The sequence below is a fragment of the Canis lupus genome, chromosome 30 (assembly GCF_048164855.1).
Source record: "Canis lupus baileyi chromosome 30, mCanLup2.hap1, whole genome shotgun sequence".
NCBI classification, from domain to species: domain Eukaryota; kingdom Metazoa; phylum Chordata; class Mammalia; order Carnivora; family Canidae; genus Canis; species Canis lupus.
Genome location: NC_132867.1, coordinates 15,536,626 through 15,554,845, shown reverse-complemented (window position 1 = coordinate 15,554,845; position 18,220 = coordinate 15,536,626). Strand labels below are relative to the sequence as shown.

The 18,220-nt window shown below is 34.0% G+C and overlaps 1 protein-coding gene across 4 annotated transcripts in view; it reads left to right on the top strand.

Annotated features, from left to right (window-relative positions):
* Nucleotides 1–18,220, top strand: part of SAMSN1 (SAM domain, SH3 domain and nuclear localization signals 1) — a 137,772-nt gene that overhangs the window by 104,943 nt on the left and 14,609 nt on the right. For all 4 annotated transcript variants that reach the window (XM_072806562.1, XM_072806561.1, XM_072806563.1 and 1 more), the window contains 4 exons: nt 5,749–5,820; nt 9,515–9,664; nt 12,840–12,969; nt 15,453–15,604. In XM_072806562.1, coding sequence (XP_072662663.1) covers nt 5,749–5,820; nt 9,515–9,664; nt 12,840–12,969; nt 15,453–15,604 — 504 coding nt within the window. The remainder of the gene's footprint in view (nt 1–5,748; nt 5,821–9,514; nt 9,665–12,839; nt 12,970–15,452; nt 15,605–18,220) is intronic.

Here is an 18,220-nt window from a genome sequence, read left to right as displayed (position 1 = left end):
AATGAATTAAATTTGTTTCCAACTCTTCAAAAGATCTCAGCACCTGAGTTAGGTTAGGATAATTAAATCCTCGAATGCCTTTGGATAAAGGTTGACAGGCTTATTGACATTTAGCATACAATTATTATTGAATATTCATACAAGTGCTTTCCGAAACAATTCTGATCTTCAGGAGCATATTACTAACCATCGCTCTATGTGCAATATTTAGAAGATGTGAGAACTCATTGGCAGAGTGTGTGTCATTTTTAATTTGCCAGTATATTTCAAAATACTGCGGATGTCTGACTCAGATATGCAAATTTTTTCTTTGAAATAGACTGTGAAACTTTTCCACCAGTGCCTTACCAGTCATGCTGGAGATAAGACTTTACTTGAAGACCCCAAAACTTGATGGCTAGTTAAGAAATGAGAGTAAAGTTCAAGTTGTCTTGGATTTGGTCAAAAGGTTGATTTATAGTTCCAAAAAGAGACCCCTAATTATATTTCATGTCGGTAAATTTAGGCTGCTGTTCTAAGAATCCTATTTAGCTCTATCCATTCTATCAAGATAACTTTCCAAATTTCCATCCTGTTTAGATAACAAGTTTCTTTGAAAATAGAAGACAAGATCAAAACTTTGGAATGGGATGGCACTGAGATTTGAGAGTACATCAGGGTGGAGAATTGAAAAAAAAATGAACTTATTTTTGCAAGTTCTGGCTCCTGCAAATTTCTTCACTGAGAAGGACTAGAGAATTTCTAAGAACACAGTCAGCTTTATATCATGAAATGACATTCTGTAATAATTAGAATTGTTATACAAAACTAGAGAAAAAATGCAACTAACAAAAAAATGAATCCTCTCAAGCTCTTTTATATTATTCATTGAGTTGTGTAGGGACACACACAGATGTGTTCAAACACCCCAAATGAGACTATTCAGCCCTTTTTTTGTGGAAGCCAAGTAGACTAAGTGGAAGAAAGTAATCTGTACCATGTAATTAGAGAGAGTCTACAAAAGGCAATCTAGTAATGTGCATCTATATCAGAAAGTTGGTTTGTTCTAAAATAAACTTGGAAAACAGAACCATATTTTCTCAAGTATGTCTGTACTTTCAAGCAACTATGACCCAAGCAATATCAATGATTTTTTTTTAAATTGGTTCCTTATAAAGTTGTGTGACATTAACTTTTTTTAAAGACTATTTAGACTTTTAGATTCACAGCAAAATTAAGAGGAAAGTATTTTTCCAGTGTACCTCCCTGCCCCTACACATGATTAACTCTTGTTTTTTTAGCTATTATATAGGTACATTTCCCTTTCTTTTTCTTTTAGCCAAACATTTTACTATGGGAAACTTCAGTATATGCAAAAACAGAGTAGTACAGTCTACCACTCAGTTAATTATTAAATAATGGCCAGTCATCTTTCTTCTTTATGCTCACATGCTTGTTGCCCCTCACTAGGTTATCCTGAATTACAAGTAAAAAATAATATTTCCTCACGTTCATCAAATAGCTAGTTATTTTAAAAATTTCCTCAGTCTTGTCCTCGCTGCCTTTTTTATTTTGGTTTCTTTTATCTATATCTAAACAAGATCCATGGGTTATATTTGGTTAGACAACTCTGAGAGGTTATTAATCTATACTTTTCTTCTTTCTTTTGATTCATTGAAGAAACCAGGTTATTTGTCCTGTAGATTTCCTCAGTGTCTAGATTTTTCTGATTGACTGTATTCTTTTGGTGTCATTTAAAATGCTTTGTCCCTGATTTCCTACAATCTGGTAGTTAGAGAAGTTTGGTGTGATTGCTTGCTTGCTTGCTTGCTTGCTTGATTTATTATTTATTTATTTATTTATTTATTTATTTATTTATTTATTTTTCTGAGACTACATCCCTGGGTACTGTTAGGCGCTAATATTATGAAGCACATATTCTAGTTTTCTCTTTTTATAATTCTAGTAGCCATCAAGGATCATCGCTGAGATCCTTCTATTGCCATCAGGGGTTTCCGAGACAGTCCCTTGGTCATTTCATCATTCCTAATTGATTAGCTAGAACATACACACATAGAGAGAGATAAATTCTTCCTCGTTAACTATTTATTCTGAAATATATTTCATAAAAGGAGAGCAGGTTAAATGTCTAGGTCTTTTCCTTTATTTGCTAGTGTTCATAATATAACTCTAATGTTTCCAAAAGCGATCACTGATTTTTTTTTCCTTTTGGTATCATTACGGATTCATGAACTTTGCTGTTTTAGATGTATTCACTTATTGATAAAAAAAATTATCCCATCTTTGGATATAATCTAATCCAGTGAGAAGATTTTTAATATGGCTCCTGTCTGTCTTCGTTTTGACATGGCCCTAGTCATCTCTGAAAGACTACTTATTCTATGCCGTGACCCATATGAGAATTTTGACTGAGTATCTTGACTCCATCGTCATTAACATCATTACTTATTTTCATTGTCCCTCAACATATGTATCTATATATACCAATATTGCCAAAAAAAAAAAAAACAATATGACTGAAAACAGGTTAAATTTTATTTTGTCATTATTTTTTGTCCTTTGGACAAATTATTGTTCTTAAAATCACTTAAAGTAATTCCTCTTTCTAAGCCACTAATTCAATATAGAATTCGGTTCATTTGCTTTATTTTTATTTAGAATTCTTAGAGATTGTGTTTATTTTTACCTAATTCTGTTAAAAATAAAAGTTACATAGTTTTAAAGTCAAATCCACAAAATAAGGTATATTCAAAGAAGTCTGTTTTCTCTTTTTCACATTATTCATTTTTCCCTATCTTTCTAAGAAAGTATGTATTTGCCTGTATTAAAATACAAATATCTATTTCCACCCTTAGATAAACAGCAGCCTACTGTATACATTTTTTTCTACATACATTTGCCTTTTTTCCCTTACACTACATCCTGGAGATAATTCCATAAAAGTATAAAGAGACACATTTCAACTTTTTATAGTTACACATAGTCTCACCATTTGATTTACCATATATTATTCAATCAGTTCCCTCTCGATGAACATTAGAGTTTATAGCTTTTTTTATAATATAAAAGTTTTATAAGGAATGTGATGTGTAAAGCAGTTTATAGCCAAGTGTACCTCTGGTATAGATGTCTAGGAATGGAACTGCTGGGTCAAAGGACAAATATATATATATATATAATTTTGCTAGTTTTGCCAAATTACCCTCCACAAATGTGCCATTTTGCAAATATATATCTAACTGCACAAAGAAAGACTGTATAGAGAGTGGAATTAAAGACTAAATATGATATAATGTCAATAGATACAAAAATTATCTAAAATACTAATCTCAATTTTATTTTAAGTTACTCTTCCCATTGACAGCTATTCATTATATCATAGCTCTGTCTTGATGGGAGCTTCTGTCACAAGATAATATTTGCTAAATCTAATCCATTATGATTATGCAATGCAAAATTATTGAGATTCAAACACATTCCCATTTTTAAAGGACTATTACTAGAAAGCCAGCTTGTTTCCATATGATCTACCTTTTCATTGAAAAAGTGATAGGAGTAAAATTTATAAATGTGTTTGTTGTGCATACCTCAGAGTAGACATTAGCCCTCTTTATCATAAGCCATAACCTATACGTTATGAAACCATCTCAGAAAGTCACTAACTTTTAGACTAGAGAATAATGAAATTTTAAAACATTGTTTCAAATACTTAGATTTGCTTCTTAATGGTGTCTTATCTTGGATTGATATTGCACTTCTTTGGTTTAATGCTATTGAGTGATTAGCAATGAGATGACTGACAAAACCCAAAGTAATAGTCTAAAGACTTCTTAAACCACTACTCCTAAATCTGCTTCTCTTTATTGATATAATGAGGGGAGAATTAATTTTAAAAGGTGGTGACTATTGATTACTTAATGGCAGAAGATAATGTTGAGAAATGCTGAAGTGAGCCTATTCTGTGCCCTCCTGGGCAACAGGACCCATTATCCAGTGGTGGAAATCATGTTGTAACCCTCATCAATATTTAATAAGCAGGATGCAGGCTGGATGCAGGCTGCAAAATTGCCCTAGGCATAGGTTCCAATAGGCCATCAGAATGTTTCAAGTATATAAAAGAGTAACAGATTTCCCTGTGTTCAGATTGTTTATAAGCAGGACAACAATACATTCAATTCCCTTTTGTGATCTCTGGGCAATGATAGCCTCATGGAAATGCCTACTAGGCAAGTTGAAGTGATTAATGCTCTGGGAAGTCATTCTAGGTTAGTAAGCCCTGCATGAGAAGACTTTGTATTTTCCAGTGTGGTTCTCAGTTTCAGCCCTTCTATTTCTCTCTTCTTGCCACAAGCTGAAGGGCTTGTTCAGCAGGGGTGGCGAGTCAGCAAAAGGCGTTAATTGTGTCTAACACAGCCATCATCCTTGGGGCGATATTACGTATCACACTGTCTATCAAGCTAACCCCTTGTCACACGTCAGGATCTTTTTATTTCAGCTCATTTAAAAGGGAAACAAGGAGTTTTAAAGATAGCTGGTGGGGAAACATGAGTGTAAGAGTGCTTGTAAGAACAATGAACCTTCAAAGCTGACTTAAACTAAACTGTGCTGGGACTTCTGAAAGGACAATACACTTTTTTTTTTTTTAATACACGGTTTTATGAATTATTGACTCCCGTTGTTAACTTTTCAAATTATCGGGTTATTTTTCAGTACCATCAGCTTATTCTGAAAATATTATCAGCTTGGAATGAAATTAAGTTCTTGAGATAGAATATATTCTTAGGATTTATAGGTACTTAAAGGACCTAACATCAGATATTCACCTTTCCAAACAATGTATGAAATTAAATGATAGTGAAGAAATGTCCATTTTTTGACTCCATGACTCTAAAGATTGTTGAAATGTATTTCAGAGAGTCATTTACTTTGTAACATATCAGAATTATTTATAATTACCTGCCTAGAATGAGTTACATATGAATAAAAATTTAGCTTTGTAGGCAAAAAGTATCCAAGGGAACAAGTCTTCTATTAACATATTGAGCTTTTTCTCAAAACCAGTGAATGAAATTGACCCTGAGGTCTCATTGTAATTCCAAGCTAAATGTGGACAAATTCAGTTTTACTTCCAACCTTAGACTGTGCATGCCTAAATGCTACTTTCAATTCATTAATAGCTCTATGGTATGCCTTCTCTTTCTGACGCCAACTAGAGTCTCAAATTATCAAGTTATCAATGATAAACACATTTGTAGTCACTTTTAGTTTTTTGACAAATGTGATCTTTATGAGGTATATCAATAGATTTACTCAGATGTTTGTTTTTATTTGTTTTGTTGTTGTTATTCATTTGTTAGTTGGTTGGTTAGTAATACATGTCATTCCTTCTTGGAAATTAGTTTGTGGGTAGCTCACTTCAAGAAGGCTTAGGTTAGAATTCATAGATTGTTCAGATGCCATTCCCAAGGGCAGAGGTAGCACTATAAATTGAAAATAATTTAATAGATTTTCTTCAAGGTGCTTAACAATATAATATAAAACTTATGAAGACATTTTGTCCACTGTATTATAATGTTAATCATAGTTATATCTTCAATGCCTTTAGATATTCCAGAGAGAAGAGCTTTTTTAATCTTCTATTTGTAATATATTGACACTTATTAAACCATAATCTAATATATTTAGCAATTTTATCAGTGAAAGTCACAAATCCTAAGTGTCCTCTCCTTTCTCTTTCCTATTTTATAGCGCAGCAGCAGTTTTGGGAATTTTGATCGTTTTCGGAATAATTCCATTTCAAAACCAGATGATTCAACTGAGGTTAGTATTTTATTACAATTTTATGAATGTAATGCAAACTCATTATGAAAAATTATGAAGCCAATATCACTTTTGCTAAGTACAGTAAGAAAAATAAGTGTATTTAAAAATCACAGTCTTGCCTATATTTTTGTGATAATTGAACAAACAACTACTTAGTAATCAGTACCATACTGGGTATTAGGGGTAAAAAGTTGTCTAAGAAACCTAACATGTTCAGAAAAGCAGAATATAAACTGAAGAAGAGAGTTACAATTTAAAGTAATACAAATAATCTCAAATTTTCTGAGCATTTCCACCATAAAACAATCCATGTTAAATTTTATGTCAGTTGTAATTGCTTTGATTAATTTAATGATTAAATGACTTGATTGTAAATTTGTTAAAGAGGGCATATGGTTGTTCAATTGCACTCTACTATATGCATTGAAATGTCTCATAGGTGACCATTACATACACATTTGCAAACCATGAACACTTTAAAAGTAGCTTAAGGAAAGGTTCCCATACAATAAAGACTATATAATTATAATAGCAATAGTAATAATAATAATAATATCTACATTTAATTGAACACTAACTATGTTATAAGCACAACACTAAACACTTTACCTACCTATAATGTAGGAACTATTAGTATTGTTTTATCAATGAAGTAATACATTTTGTTGAGTAAAGTTACTTCTAAATTACATAGTTAATAAGTGACAAAGGCAGAACTCACCATCTTGTCTGACTCCAAGTTTGCATTTCTGTTGCACTATCTCACAAACTACAGGCCAATTATGATAAATGATTATTGAAAGGGATATATATTGAGAAAATTCAAAATACATGTTTATCATTGAACCTGATTTAGCAACTCCACATGTGATACATTTGAGATCAATAGGTTTTTGGATCATATGTATTTTTTAATTATTCATTCTTATTATTGTATGTTTATTTTTTGTGTTTTTTTGTAAAGATTTTTTCCCATTATCATATTTAATTTCTCAACATACTTCTCAGATTCCTATGTCTGTGTATCTATAATACTTTTAAATATTGGCATTTCAGTAATAGACATTCTAAACAAAAGAAATGAAAATAGAATAACATCTAGTATTACTTTATAAATATATCTGTTAGTACACACATATATGTATGTGTGTAAAATATATCCCCTTTATACATATGTATATTATTTATATCTCCCTCTATCTGTCTATATATTTATATACACATGCTTATGAATAAACCTATAATAGCTATATAGTCTATCCACATTTTTTTAGTTTTAAATAAGATAACATATGTATATAAATAGTGAGAAACCCTATATAATTTCATTTTCAATTAACATCTTATATAAAACTTTGACTTTCCATAATCACATATAGATATATTCTACTGTTACTTAGTTTATAATGCTAGGGTTAACCTGTAAGAGTAGCTCAGGCTAATTCAGGTTTATTGATTAGTAATGGTGGCTTAGTAATTTGTGATAGAATTAATAAATCTGAAAAAGTAGTTCATATGTTTTTTCAGCAATACAGCATCTATTCATTCAACAAGTATTTCTTGAGCACCTACCCTATGACAGAGTTCCCATTAGTTACTCAGAAATTACTATTGCAATAATTGGTGAAAATCCCCACTTAATGAAGCCTAAAGTATAGAGGGAAAAACAGATCTTAGAAAAACAGCAACTGTAAATAAATATCTAATAAAGTTGTGATTCAGGCGATAAAAGAGACCAGCATAGAAAAATTTGAAAGTTTAAAATATGCTGAAGTAGTTTCTTTGAAACCTCTACAAAAATTGATAGAAAAACCTAAAATTAAAAATATTTGTGATACTTGTTTGAAGCTTAGGCAATGGTAATTTAACACAGATAGTAATACAATATACTTTCTTGGCTTATTTATTTATTTTTAGTTTGTAATTTGACAGTCAAGATAGAGTTTATTTAGAGAGAAGAGAGACAAGAAAGGCTAACTTAAAACTTTAAAGAATCTCCAAGTTATATTTTATTCAGGGTTTTGAATTAAGCAAAGAATCCTTGCCTTTTATAACCTTGAATGTAGAATTTTTTTTTAAATGTAGAAATTAATGAAGTTCAATGAGGACTTAAATCTGCTGTCCATTCATATTTATCATAGGTAATTTGGCATAAGATATGAAGCAAAACATAATATTGATTAATAATTTTATTAACTATGTTGTTAAACCTTTATATTAAAATATTCAAGGAGATTCTGGGTGGCTCAGTCAATTGAGTCCGACTCTTGACTTTGGCTCAGGTTATGATCTCAGTGTGGTGAGATCAAGCCCTGTGCTGGGCCTGCTTGAGACTCTCTCTTCTCCCTCTTTTTCTGTCCACCCCCTGCACACACCTTCTTTCTCTAGTATAAATAAGTAAATCTTAAAAATAAATAAATAAAAATTAAATATTCAAGTTCACTAAAGAGAAGTTTCCCTTTATTTTTTATTTAAAATTCAGGAAATATCTGTCTGCCCACCCATCAAGAACAGTGGGCAATGCTAAAATAGATGCACCTAAAGAGTACTTTCTTGAAATCTAAGATATTAAGGATATATAACCCAATTATGTCCTTTAAGAAAAAAATCACTCCAAAGTTCTACATGAGAAGTTTTGCTTATTCTAAAAAATCAAGTGTCAGTTATGTTCCTGGAAGTGTTCTAGACTTTCAGAATAAATAAAAAAAATATAAAATCTCTAGTCTCATGGAGCATACCTTACAGTGAGAGATGCAGGCAATAATCAATCAAACAAACAAATATATTATCAGGTAATCTTAATTTAAATACCTAGAAGAATTAGTTACATGTGAATTACGTGAAGATTTCTATACTAATGGCTAGACCAAGTTCACATTTACTATTGCTTGAGAATATGGAAAATATGCATGAGGCACTTCCCTGCAAGAAGAAAAAACTGCACTTTCTCAGTGGATTTACTTAACTCCAAAAAAAATTTTTAAATGACCATTTTGGGACACCTGGGGGGCCCAGTTGGTTGAGTGTCTGCCTTTGGCTCAGGTCATGATCCCAGGGTCCTGGGATCGAGCTCCATGTCAGGCTCATGTTCAGTGGGAGCCTGCTTCTCCCTCTGCCTGCTGCTCCCCACCTGTGTTGTCACTCTCTCTCAAGTAAATAAATAAAATATTTTAAAAAATGACCATTTCATTTTCTAGAATGAATAAAGAGAGAATAAAGGAAGAATAGAGGATATTCTTTCTAAAGAAAGAATAAGAGGATTAGTTTAGTGCCCATTCAGCATGAATACATGCTGTCACCTTTCTAAAGCCCCCAATAAAATATCTCCCATTTATGTAGATTTAATCACTCATTATGCCAATCATTCAATTCCATTTTGCCCATCACAAAAGTGGGAAAAATTAAAGTGGCTCTACTGTGGAGCTATTTAAAGAATGGCTAAAATTCTTTGAAACAAATTTTACATGTGAAGCTCAGGTCCTTTGACATCACAAGTTTTATTTTCTGAGTTTGTCACATACGTAACCAGGCTTGGGCAACTTTAAAAATATGTATTATATCCCAACTGAAGTTTTGGAGGCTGCTGTACACAATATATATGGGTCCAAAAATTTGGAATCTTCTCTTTAATAATGTTTTCAGATCAATGATTTTTATTATTATTCTGTCTTTTGTAAATAATTCTAACTAGGTATATGAAGGAGAACCCATAAATGAAAGTGGAGAACAAAGTAAAACTTCAAATAATGGAGGGGGTTTAGGGAAAAAAATGAGAGCTATTTCCTGGACAATGAAGAAAAAAGTGAGTAAAAAGTACATCAAAGCCCTCTCTGAAGAAAAGGTAAGCGTACTCTGTTAATTTTTTTTGTATTTTTCTATTAATTTTTTTCTTAAAATAGTCAACAGACTCTTCTTCTAGACAAAAAATTACTTGGTGCTTTAAAAAGTACTTCAACATTTACTTTCTCCCTCAGTAATTGTGCCCAGAAGTTAGGTAGGAAAACAAAACAAAATATTATTATTCCTATATTAATAGAGGAAATGGGGGCTCAGAAAGACCACACATGTAATATATGAAGAACAGTATGTCATATAACAAACATCAGTACATCATTTCTTTTTATTGCCAAATAATATTCCATTATATACATAGACTACACTTTATTTTCCCTTTCATCAGTTGATACATACTGAGTTGTTTTCACTTTCTGGCTATTGTAAATAATGCTGCTATGAATATTTATGAGTTTTTATGTGAAAATATTCTTTTGTTTCTCTTGGGTATATGGTAATTATCTGATATTTTGAGAAATTGGCAACCTGCTTCCCAAAGCAGTTGCATCATTTTACATTCCCACTAGCAATGTGTGAGGGTTCCAATATCTCCACGTTTGTCAACACTTGTTACTGTCTTTTTGATGCTAGTCTTCCTACTAGGTGTGAAATGGGATTTCAATGTGGCTTTGATTTGCACTTCCCTGATGACTAATTATGTTGAGATCTTGTCGTGTTCTTATGAGCCATTTGTATATCTTCTTTAAAAAAATGTTTACTCAAATCCTTTCCCCATTTTTTACTTTGGTGATTTGGGGGGTTTTCATTGTTGATTTTTAAGCTTTTTAAAAATATACCCTTAATGTAATCAGATATATGATTTGCAATATGATATATTTTCTCCTCTGGATTGTATTTTTACTTTTTGATGCTATCATTTGCAGCACAAATATTTATAATTTGATATAACACAATTTATCTTTTTTTTGTCATTTGAACTTTTACCACTGCATTTAAAAAACTGTTGCTTAAAAAAAAGAGAAAAAAAGAAAACTGTTGCTTAACCTAAGATTACAAAGATTTTCTCCCATATTTTTTTCTAAGAGCTTACACTTGTAGCTCATAAATTTTGGTGTATGATTATTAACAATTTTTCTTTCAAGTGGTAGGAGTCTGTCTTCATTCTTTCAAATTAGATATCCAGTTGTCACAACATTAATTTGTTAAAAGGACAATTATTGTATTTTTTTGGCACCCCTGTTGAAAATCAATTGATAATAAATACATGGTCATAATTATATGGATCACAAATACTTGGGTTTATTTCTGACTCCCAATTCTATTACACTGAACAACAACTTGCCTACACTGCCATGATAACCACCTAATTGGTCGTCTTTCTTCCACTCCTGCCTCCATTAAAGCCATTCTCCACATGAAATCCAGAGAGATTTAAAGGGGAATTTAGAACACATCATGTCCCTTGGTTAAAATTTTACAATGCTTTCACAATGCATTCCCATATTATAATAGATTTATTCCAATCCTCTAAGAAGCAGACCATAAGAAAGCAATGGATACACCAAAGATTATCAGGGAAATACCTGTGAAAGATAAAGAAACAAGAATTGATAGGGAAGCCTTCAGACAACAGTGCAAGTTTGATACCTATGAAAGGAGAGGAAGAAAGCTTTAGCCAGGTTGGTAGATAGTCTTTGAACCAGTTTTTCATTACAGGAGCCCTATATCCCACCAGAAAGTTACCCCCACTGGTTCAGTCATTCGCAGAGAGCATGGCTTCCATGCAGGCACAGTGCTGGATTCAGTAGCTAGGACTGTTACTAAAGGGTCTCGCAGCAAAAGATCTGAGTGACACATTTCCATGACCATCACACATGGTCTATAAAGCTTTTCCTAATCTGGCTCCAGTCTGCTTCTCTGAGCTCATTTCCTAATACTGTCCTTGCTCTCACTCAGCTGCAGCTGCATTGGCCTGGTCTTTCCATTCACAACCCAAGCTAATTCTGAGTTTAGTTATTTTGTTCCTGCTATTCCTTTTACTTGGAAAACTGCCTCTAAATGTTTACATAAGTTACATCTTAACATTCAGGTCAATAATTCAGAGCATTATTATGGTATAGAGGAGGTCTTTGGAGGCTACTCCATCTAAATCAGCTAACCTTCCCCTAACCCTAATCCTAGTAGCTCATCCTCTCACATCACTCAGTTTTATTTCCTTCACTTATTCCCTGAAATTTTCTTTTGCGTTTTGTTTGTACACACCTCCTCAAACACTAACCACACATACATATACAAACACCAGAGCCTAACACACTAAAATGTATCTTATGAGAGGTGGGGACTCTGTGATCTTGTTTACTATGTATCCCCAGTTCCCAAAACAGTGCCAGGTACTTACAAGGTGTTCTATAAACTTGTGTTGAATGACTGAACAAATGAATAAAGGAATGGATAAAAGCAGAGAATCAAACTGAGTATATATATGTATTATGAAGTTTTATCAATGTTTAGAAATGCTCATAAATGAGGAATATTGAATTACATTTTCATGAATATTAAGAAATTTATAGGTTTTGTTCAAACCATCTAAATATGGAAGACATTTGAGATGTTTTCAAGCAGATGTAATTTGTTTTGAAATTCTCTGTCTTTCCTAATTTTATGCAGGATTTGCTTTTCACTTGACTAGGTGTGCAAGCTCAGTATGAGATTTGTAAAGCTTCTTAGATAAGCTTTGCTTTAGAATTGCAAAATGTGCATGTTTTATTCATATCTAGTGATCTGGTAGGGTGCAAATAACTGACATGAAACAACTATGCAGAATTTAAACTTGTAATATCAGATCTCAAAGGATTAGTAACGGTGGTAAATAGATGATAAGGAGAACATGAAGAAATAAAAGTGCTTTAATAGATAAAGCATAGATGTTAATAAATCTAACATTTCTGATTAAATAGTCTGGATATGACATTCATCCTAATTTACAAAATGAACTATTATAATTTCAGTTGAATTCCATAATGTGAATGTTTCATCTAAAGAACTTTTCCAAATATAACATGTTTTGCTAGAAATTCAACTAAAGATTAATGATTCTCATATTTTATGCTGATGTATTCCTAAGTATTTTATTGCTAAAATATGTCTTGTTTGTTAAATCAATGCACAATATCCATGGAAATCTGTTCTCTGCACTGAACCTCTGATATATTTTTCTGAAGGATGAGGAAGATGGAGAGGATGCCGTCCCATATCGGAACAGTGACCCAATGATTGGATTTCACACAGAGAAGATCTCTCTTAAAGCCAGTGACTCCATGGATAGTCTCTACAGTGGGCAGAGTTCATCAAGTAAGCCTATAGAATACGGGACAAGATACTAACTGGGAGGGCTGAATTAACTAAAAGCAGTAGATTTTAACTACAGAGAGCAAACTGATGGTTACCAGAGGGGAGGTAGATGGAGAGATGAGTGACGTAGTGATGGGGACTAAAGAGTGCACTTACTGTGATGGGCACTGTGTAACGCAATGTATTGAAATGTTAAATCGCTATACTGCACACCTGAAACTGATATGACACTGTATGTTAATAATACTGGAATTAAAATAAAAAAACAATAAAAAAGAAATAAATTCAAATGAAAACCAACAACAACAGATTTGCTTCTGTGGGGCTTATCAAATTAACAAAAATGTTTTAGCTACTTGATAAGAGAAATAGTGAAAATGTAGGATTGCTGAATCCACAGAGTTGCTGCTGTTGTTTAAAATGACACACAATACATCCGATAGAATTATGTATTATTTTGAAACTTTTAAAACTGTAGTCAGCAGGGGTCTTGGGGATATGCCTTAAAATGATCATGTTAGGTGACTAAATCTATATCCCTAAAATAAAAACATATGCTTAGGAGAACTAGCATTATCTTGGGTCAAAAGTTTTTAAATGACTTGGTGTATTCAGGTAAATGAAATCCTGTTCTCTCTCTTCTTCCATCCCACCCTTTCTCCTTCCTTTGCCTTTCTTTAATCCTCCTTTTTCCTCGTTCCTCCTTCTCTTCTTCCTTCTTTCTCTCCTCCCTCCTTCCTTTCTTCTCTTTCTTTTTTCCCTCTCCTGTCGTCTCTCACTTCTTTCCTTCCTTTTCATTCCATTTTGCCTGTAGTACTCTGAAAATATCAAGACATATGCATCAATCATGACATTTACTTTTTAGGTGTCCACCCAGCATTAGTGAGTAAAGAATGAAATACTATGTAAATACCAAATAGAAGGAATATCACCAATTAGGTGACAGAAAGGAAGCAGCATGTGTCAAACAGGATTTTCTAAAATCATTGTTTCTAAGAAGGAAGTCATTCAGGTTTCAGTCACATATCCTGCTATGATATTTGGATGAAACTACTGATACGGCAGGGTGCCTTATAACTTTTTTATGTGTACACTGTTATACATCCCTCTGATATTTTCAGGGCTTTTACATGTTTTCTTTTTTTTGCAAAGTTTATTTTTCATTTCCTTTTAAATCAACTGTTTCCGTTATTTGAAGATAGATCGCAAAGACCAGATGTTTCAGATATCCTGAATTTTATTCCTATTTTCCTATTGGCTGAAGAACAGTTATTTTGTGGGGAAAAAAACTAATGTAGAAACATTTGAAGGATATATTTTTGCATGTGTGAAATTCAGATTTCATTAGTATTCACTTCTGCTGGAAGTTTTAAAATTCTAAATTGTAATGCTGAATGTGGATAGAATTTTACTAACTGGAATGTACCATGAAAAGCCAGGGCCAGGGGTGGCCACGGAAGGGAAGGTGTAAGGAGATGGTGGCCCATTTAGCTGTTGTCATGTACAACTTAATTTATGAGATTACATGCAGCTCACCCTTTCTCATACCGGTTCGTACTCAATATGGAACATCTCTAAGGTTCTTTCCCTTTTTCCATAATTATTTGAATAAATGGTAGAGAAACCAGGGCTGTTTTTGCCATAAACAGAGCACTGAAAGGCCAGATGGAAGGAGAAATGTGAGTGGTGGAGAAACTGAGAGTTACTTCCGCTCAGAGCTGTTCTTGCCTCTATCTTGCAGGCAGCAAAAATGGAATTGCTTTTCCTTTTTTTTCTCTTGAGGTTCAAACTTAGAAGGGAAAAGGACCAGAGAACAAGGATTTGGAGCAGTTTTAAAAGCCCAGTTTAGAAAGTTTAGAACCACTTGGGAGTACAGACCCTGGAACATGCTTCCTCTTTCCTTCACATTCACACAACAAGCAAAAGTGCTACCTTTCATGCATAGAGATGTTGCTTCACAATGGATTTGGATATATAATAGGATATTTGGGACAACATTCTAGCTACATTGTGATAAGTGTAGGGAACCCTATAGTCTCATGCTTTGACCACTTGTGATCAGTAGCACATAGAGATCAAACTGCTGCTGTATGATTCTGTTTTTGTTTACAGGTACAAAATTAATTGTCTGGCCTGTACATGGAGTTAAGTCTATATCGTCTACCTTTTTAGCAAGTGTTTAATCCTCAAAACACTGTGCTACTGGATCAGATCACAGAGACTGAAGTGACAGGGTATTTGGGTTCGTGGTTGAGGAAGGGTCAGATTGGCTGGAGAAAGTTCAGAAGTGGCTCAGAGGACAGAGGTCACTGATGGAGAGTGACTGGGGGGCAGAAAGAATAGGGATCCATCACTTAGAACCCTCTCAAAAGTCTTGCCTCCAGTGCTTGAGTATTCTCCCTGCTTAGCTCTATGCAAACGATGGTTCAGAATGTGAGGAGCCTTCAGTGAGAACTGTTTAACCTCTGCTTTGCCTTCATTAGGCGGAATAACAAGCTGTTCAGATGGTACAAGTAACCGGGATAGCTTTCGACTTGATGATGATGGCCCCTACTCTGGACCATTCTGTGGCCGTGCCAGAGTACATACCGATTTTACACCAAGCCCCTACGACACCGACTCCCTCAAAATCAAGGTGTGTGCACATCCTATCTGCATCCTGTATGGCTTGTCTAGTGCTCGTTGTATGATCTGTGTCAGGAAGTGCAAGCACTGGGAAGTGGGGTGGGGGTGGTGGTGAGTATGTTCTTCCCAGCCTTAGAACTGACAACTGGGTTATGGTGGCAAGAATTTGAACAAAACATGAGAGGTGGGAGAGGGGAATCAGTCTGCTGAGGCTACAGCATAAGCTGCTATTATGTAGGTAATGCAGAGTCTGAACCTATCAGGGGAGAAAAAATTGTCTACATTTTTTTCTGTAAGCCTAAAGCCTAAAGCCTCACAGGTTACTGGAGGTGCCTGGCTCTGTCTGATTCTTTGCTGGAGTAAAAGGAGAGAGAGAAAAGATGGTGATAGCAGGCAAGAGCCCCTCAAAGCACCTCCCTTGGGAACCAGACTTGGCCTGGCAATTTCAATACTTAAGTTGGTGGCCACGAATAACCAGACATCTTTCTCCCAATGATATTCCCTCCCCAATTCCCTCTTTTTTACTCTTATTCTCTATATTCATTTTCTATTGCTGTGTAACAAATTTCCACAAACTCAGGGACTTTAAACAAAACAAACATACTACCTCACAGTTCTATGGGTCAAACATTTTGGTCATGGCTCAACTGCATTCACTGCTCAAGGTCTCACTGGGCTACAATCAAGATGACAGCTGGGGCTGTGATCTCACCTGGGGCTCAGGTCCTATTCCAAGCTCATGGCTATTGGCAGAATTCAGTTGCTTGCGGTTGTAAGACTGAGGTTCCTGCTTTCTTGCTGGATATTGCCTGGGAGCCACTCTTAGACACTGAAGGTTGCAGGCCATGATCCTCTGTACAACATGGCAGTTTGCTCCTTCATAGCCTGCAGGGAGAAACGCTCACTCATATTTCTAATCTCTTTATTTTTAAAAGCTCCTACCTGATAAGTCAGAAACACTCAGATAATCTCCCACTTAATTACAAAATTAACTAATTTGGGACATTAATTACATTTGCACATGTCCCTTGTGGCATATAATACAACATAATCATGGGTGTGAAATCCATCACTTTCATAGTCCTACTCATACTAAAGGGAAGGTGCTGTTGCAATTGTGCTAAACTATTTTATACATGTTAAATTATTCCTCTGAGTAACACAAGCTGATATAGCTAAAAGGACAGAAATTATGACTTTTCTATACTATCAACACCAAGCTAATGTTAACCAATAATTATATAAGTTATGAAGTATTGGTACTATTATTTAACACTCAAGACACTCTGCTCTTCTCTTTATCCCTTCTATTGTAACAAATCAGAGTAAGGTCAGAGAATGAGGAAAACATTATTCTCGATAGCTCCTTAGTCATTTCTACGAATTGATTTGAAGTCTAAGTTCAGGTCTTGAGGAAGGAATGTTTGTAGCCTAGTAACCATTGTTGGAGGTAGAGTGTAGAAGGGAATAAATTGAACACATTTTGACTCGGGATAGCTTTTCGCCTTCCCTATAATACCATGCCAGTGCACCACCATTTATACTGCCTAAGATGATATTTGTAGAGCTCTTGTAGGACACAATAAGAATCCCACAGTTACCACTGAGGATTGAATGTTATGGTTTATATCGAGGATCTTATCCACAATGAAATTGGTCTTTGCTTGGTGACCTGTGGGCTTTCCTGGAATGTATACTTTTTATAAGTTTAGAGGATAATAGGAAGGATGCAGCAGAGAGCTCCCATGCTTAGAAACTTCCCCTAGAGCTTCTGGGGATTTTCTAGGTCTGCTTAGCTGATCCCATCTAGCCCAGGATTTGATTCCCCATAGTTAAAGGCAGGAAGAATTAGATGAAAAGCTTATAGGGTCAGACCAGCAGACGATCACAACTCAGAAAAACAAATCTTTTAATCACATTGAATCCTACTATTAAAAATACAATTTGTGTTTTAGATGGAAGAATACATATTCATAGAACAGGCAAAAAAATATTTTTAGTAGCAAACTAAATGTTTTGTTTGTTTGAGGGTAGACCCCTCAAATGACAACAGCAACAAAAAATCAGAATCTATAATTTCCTCTCTGGGGTAGAAACTTTTAAGTCTCAAAGGAGGAAATATGACTTTTAAATGTAGGCACTGTATTTACATAGAAATCAATTTTCTTTACAAAGATGTACCCTTGTTGGTTTTCTACTCTTGCCAGTAACTGCCAGCCAGTAGCCAATTAGAGTCTCAGATGTGAATAAAGAAAAAGACCAATTGGTTTGTCCATCCTAATGTGCTTCATTCATACTTCTATCCAAACTTCGTTGTGAAGCTCAATCTAAGTATTTCTTCTCTAATAATATTAATAATAATAATTCAGTAGCATAATTTATCCTTAGTATACACATACTTTTGTTACATATTTAGATTATACAAAGTTCTTAACAGTTTCATTATTTTAGATGAATGCAATACTTTAGATGTCTTTGTTTTTGTTTTTACGTAGATAAATTTTTCAGATGAACTAGAAGCATGGACAGAGATAGACTTCTTTTTCTTTCCCTTCCCTATTTGGGATTCTGTCCAGGAATGATGGCTTGAACTTTGCCATATATTGATTGCTTTGACAAAATGAAT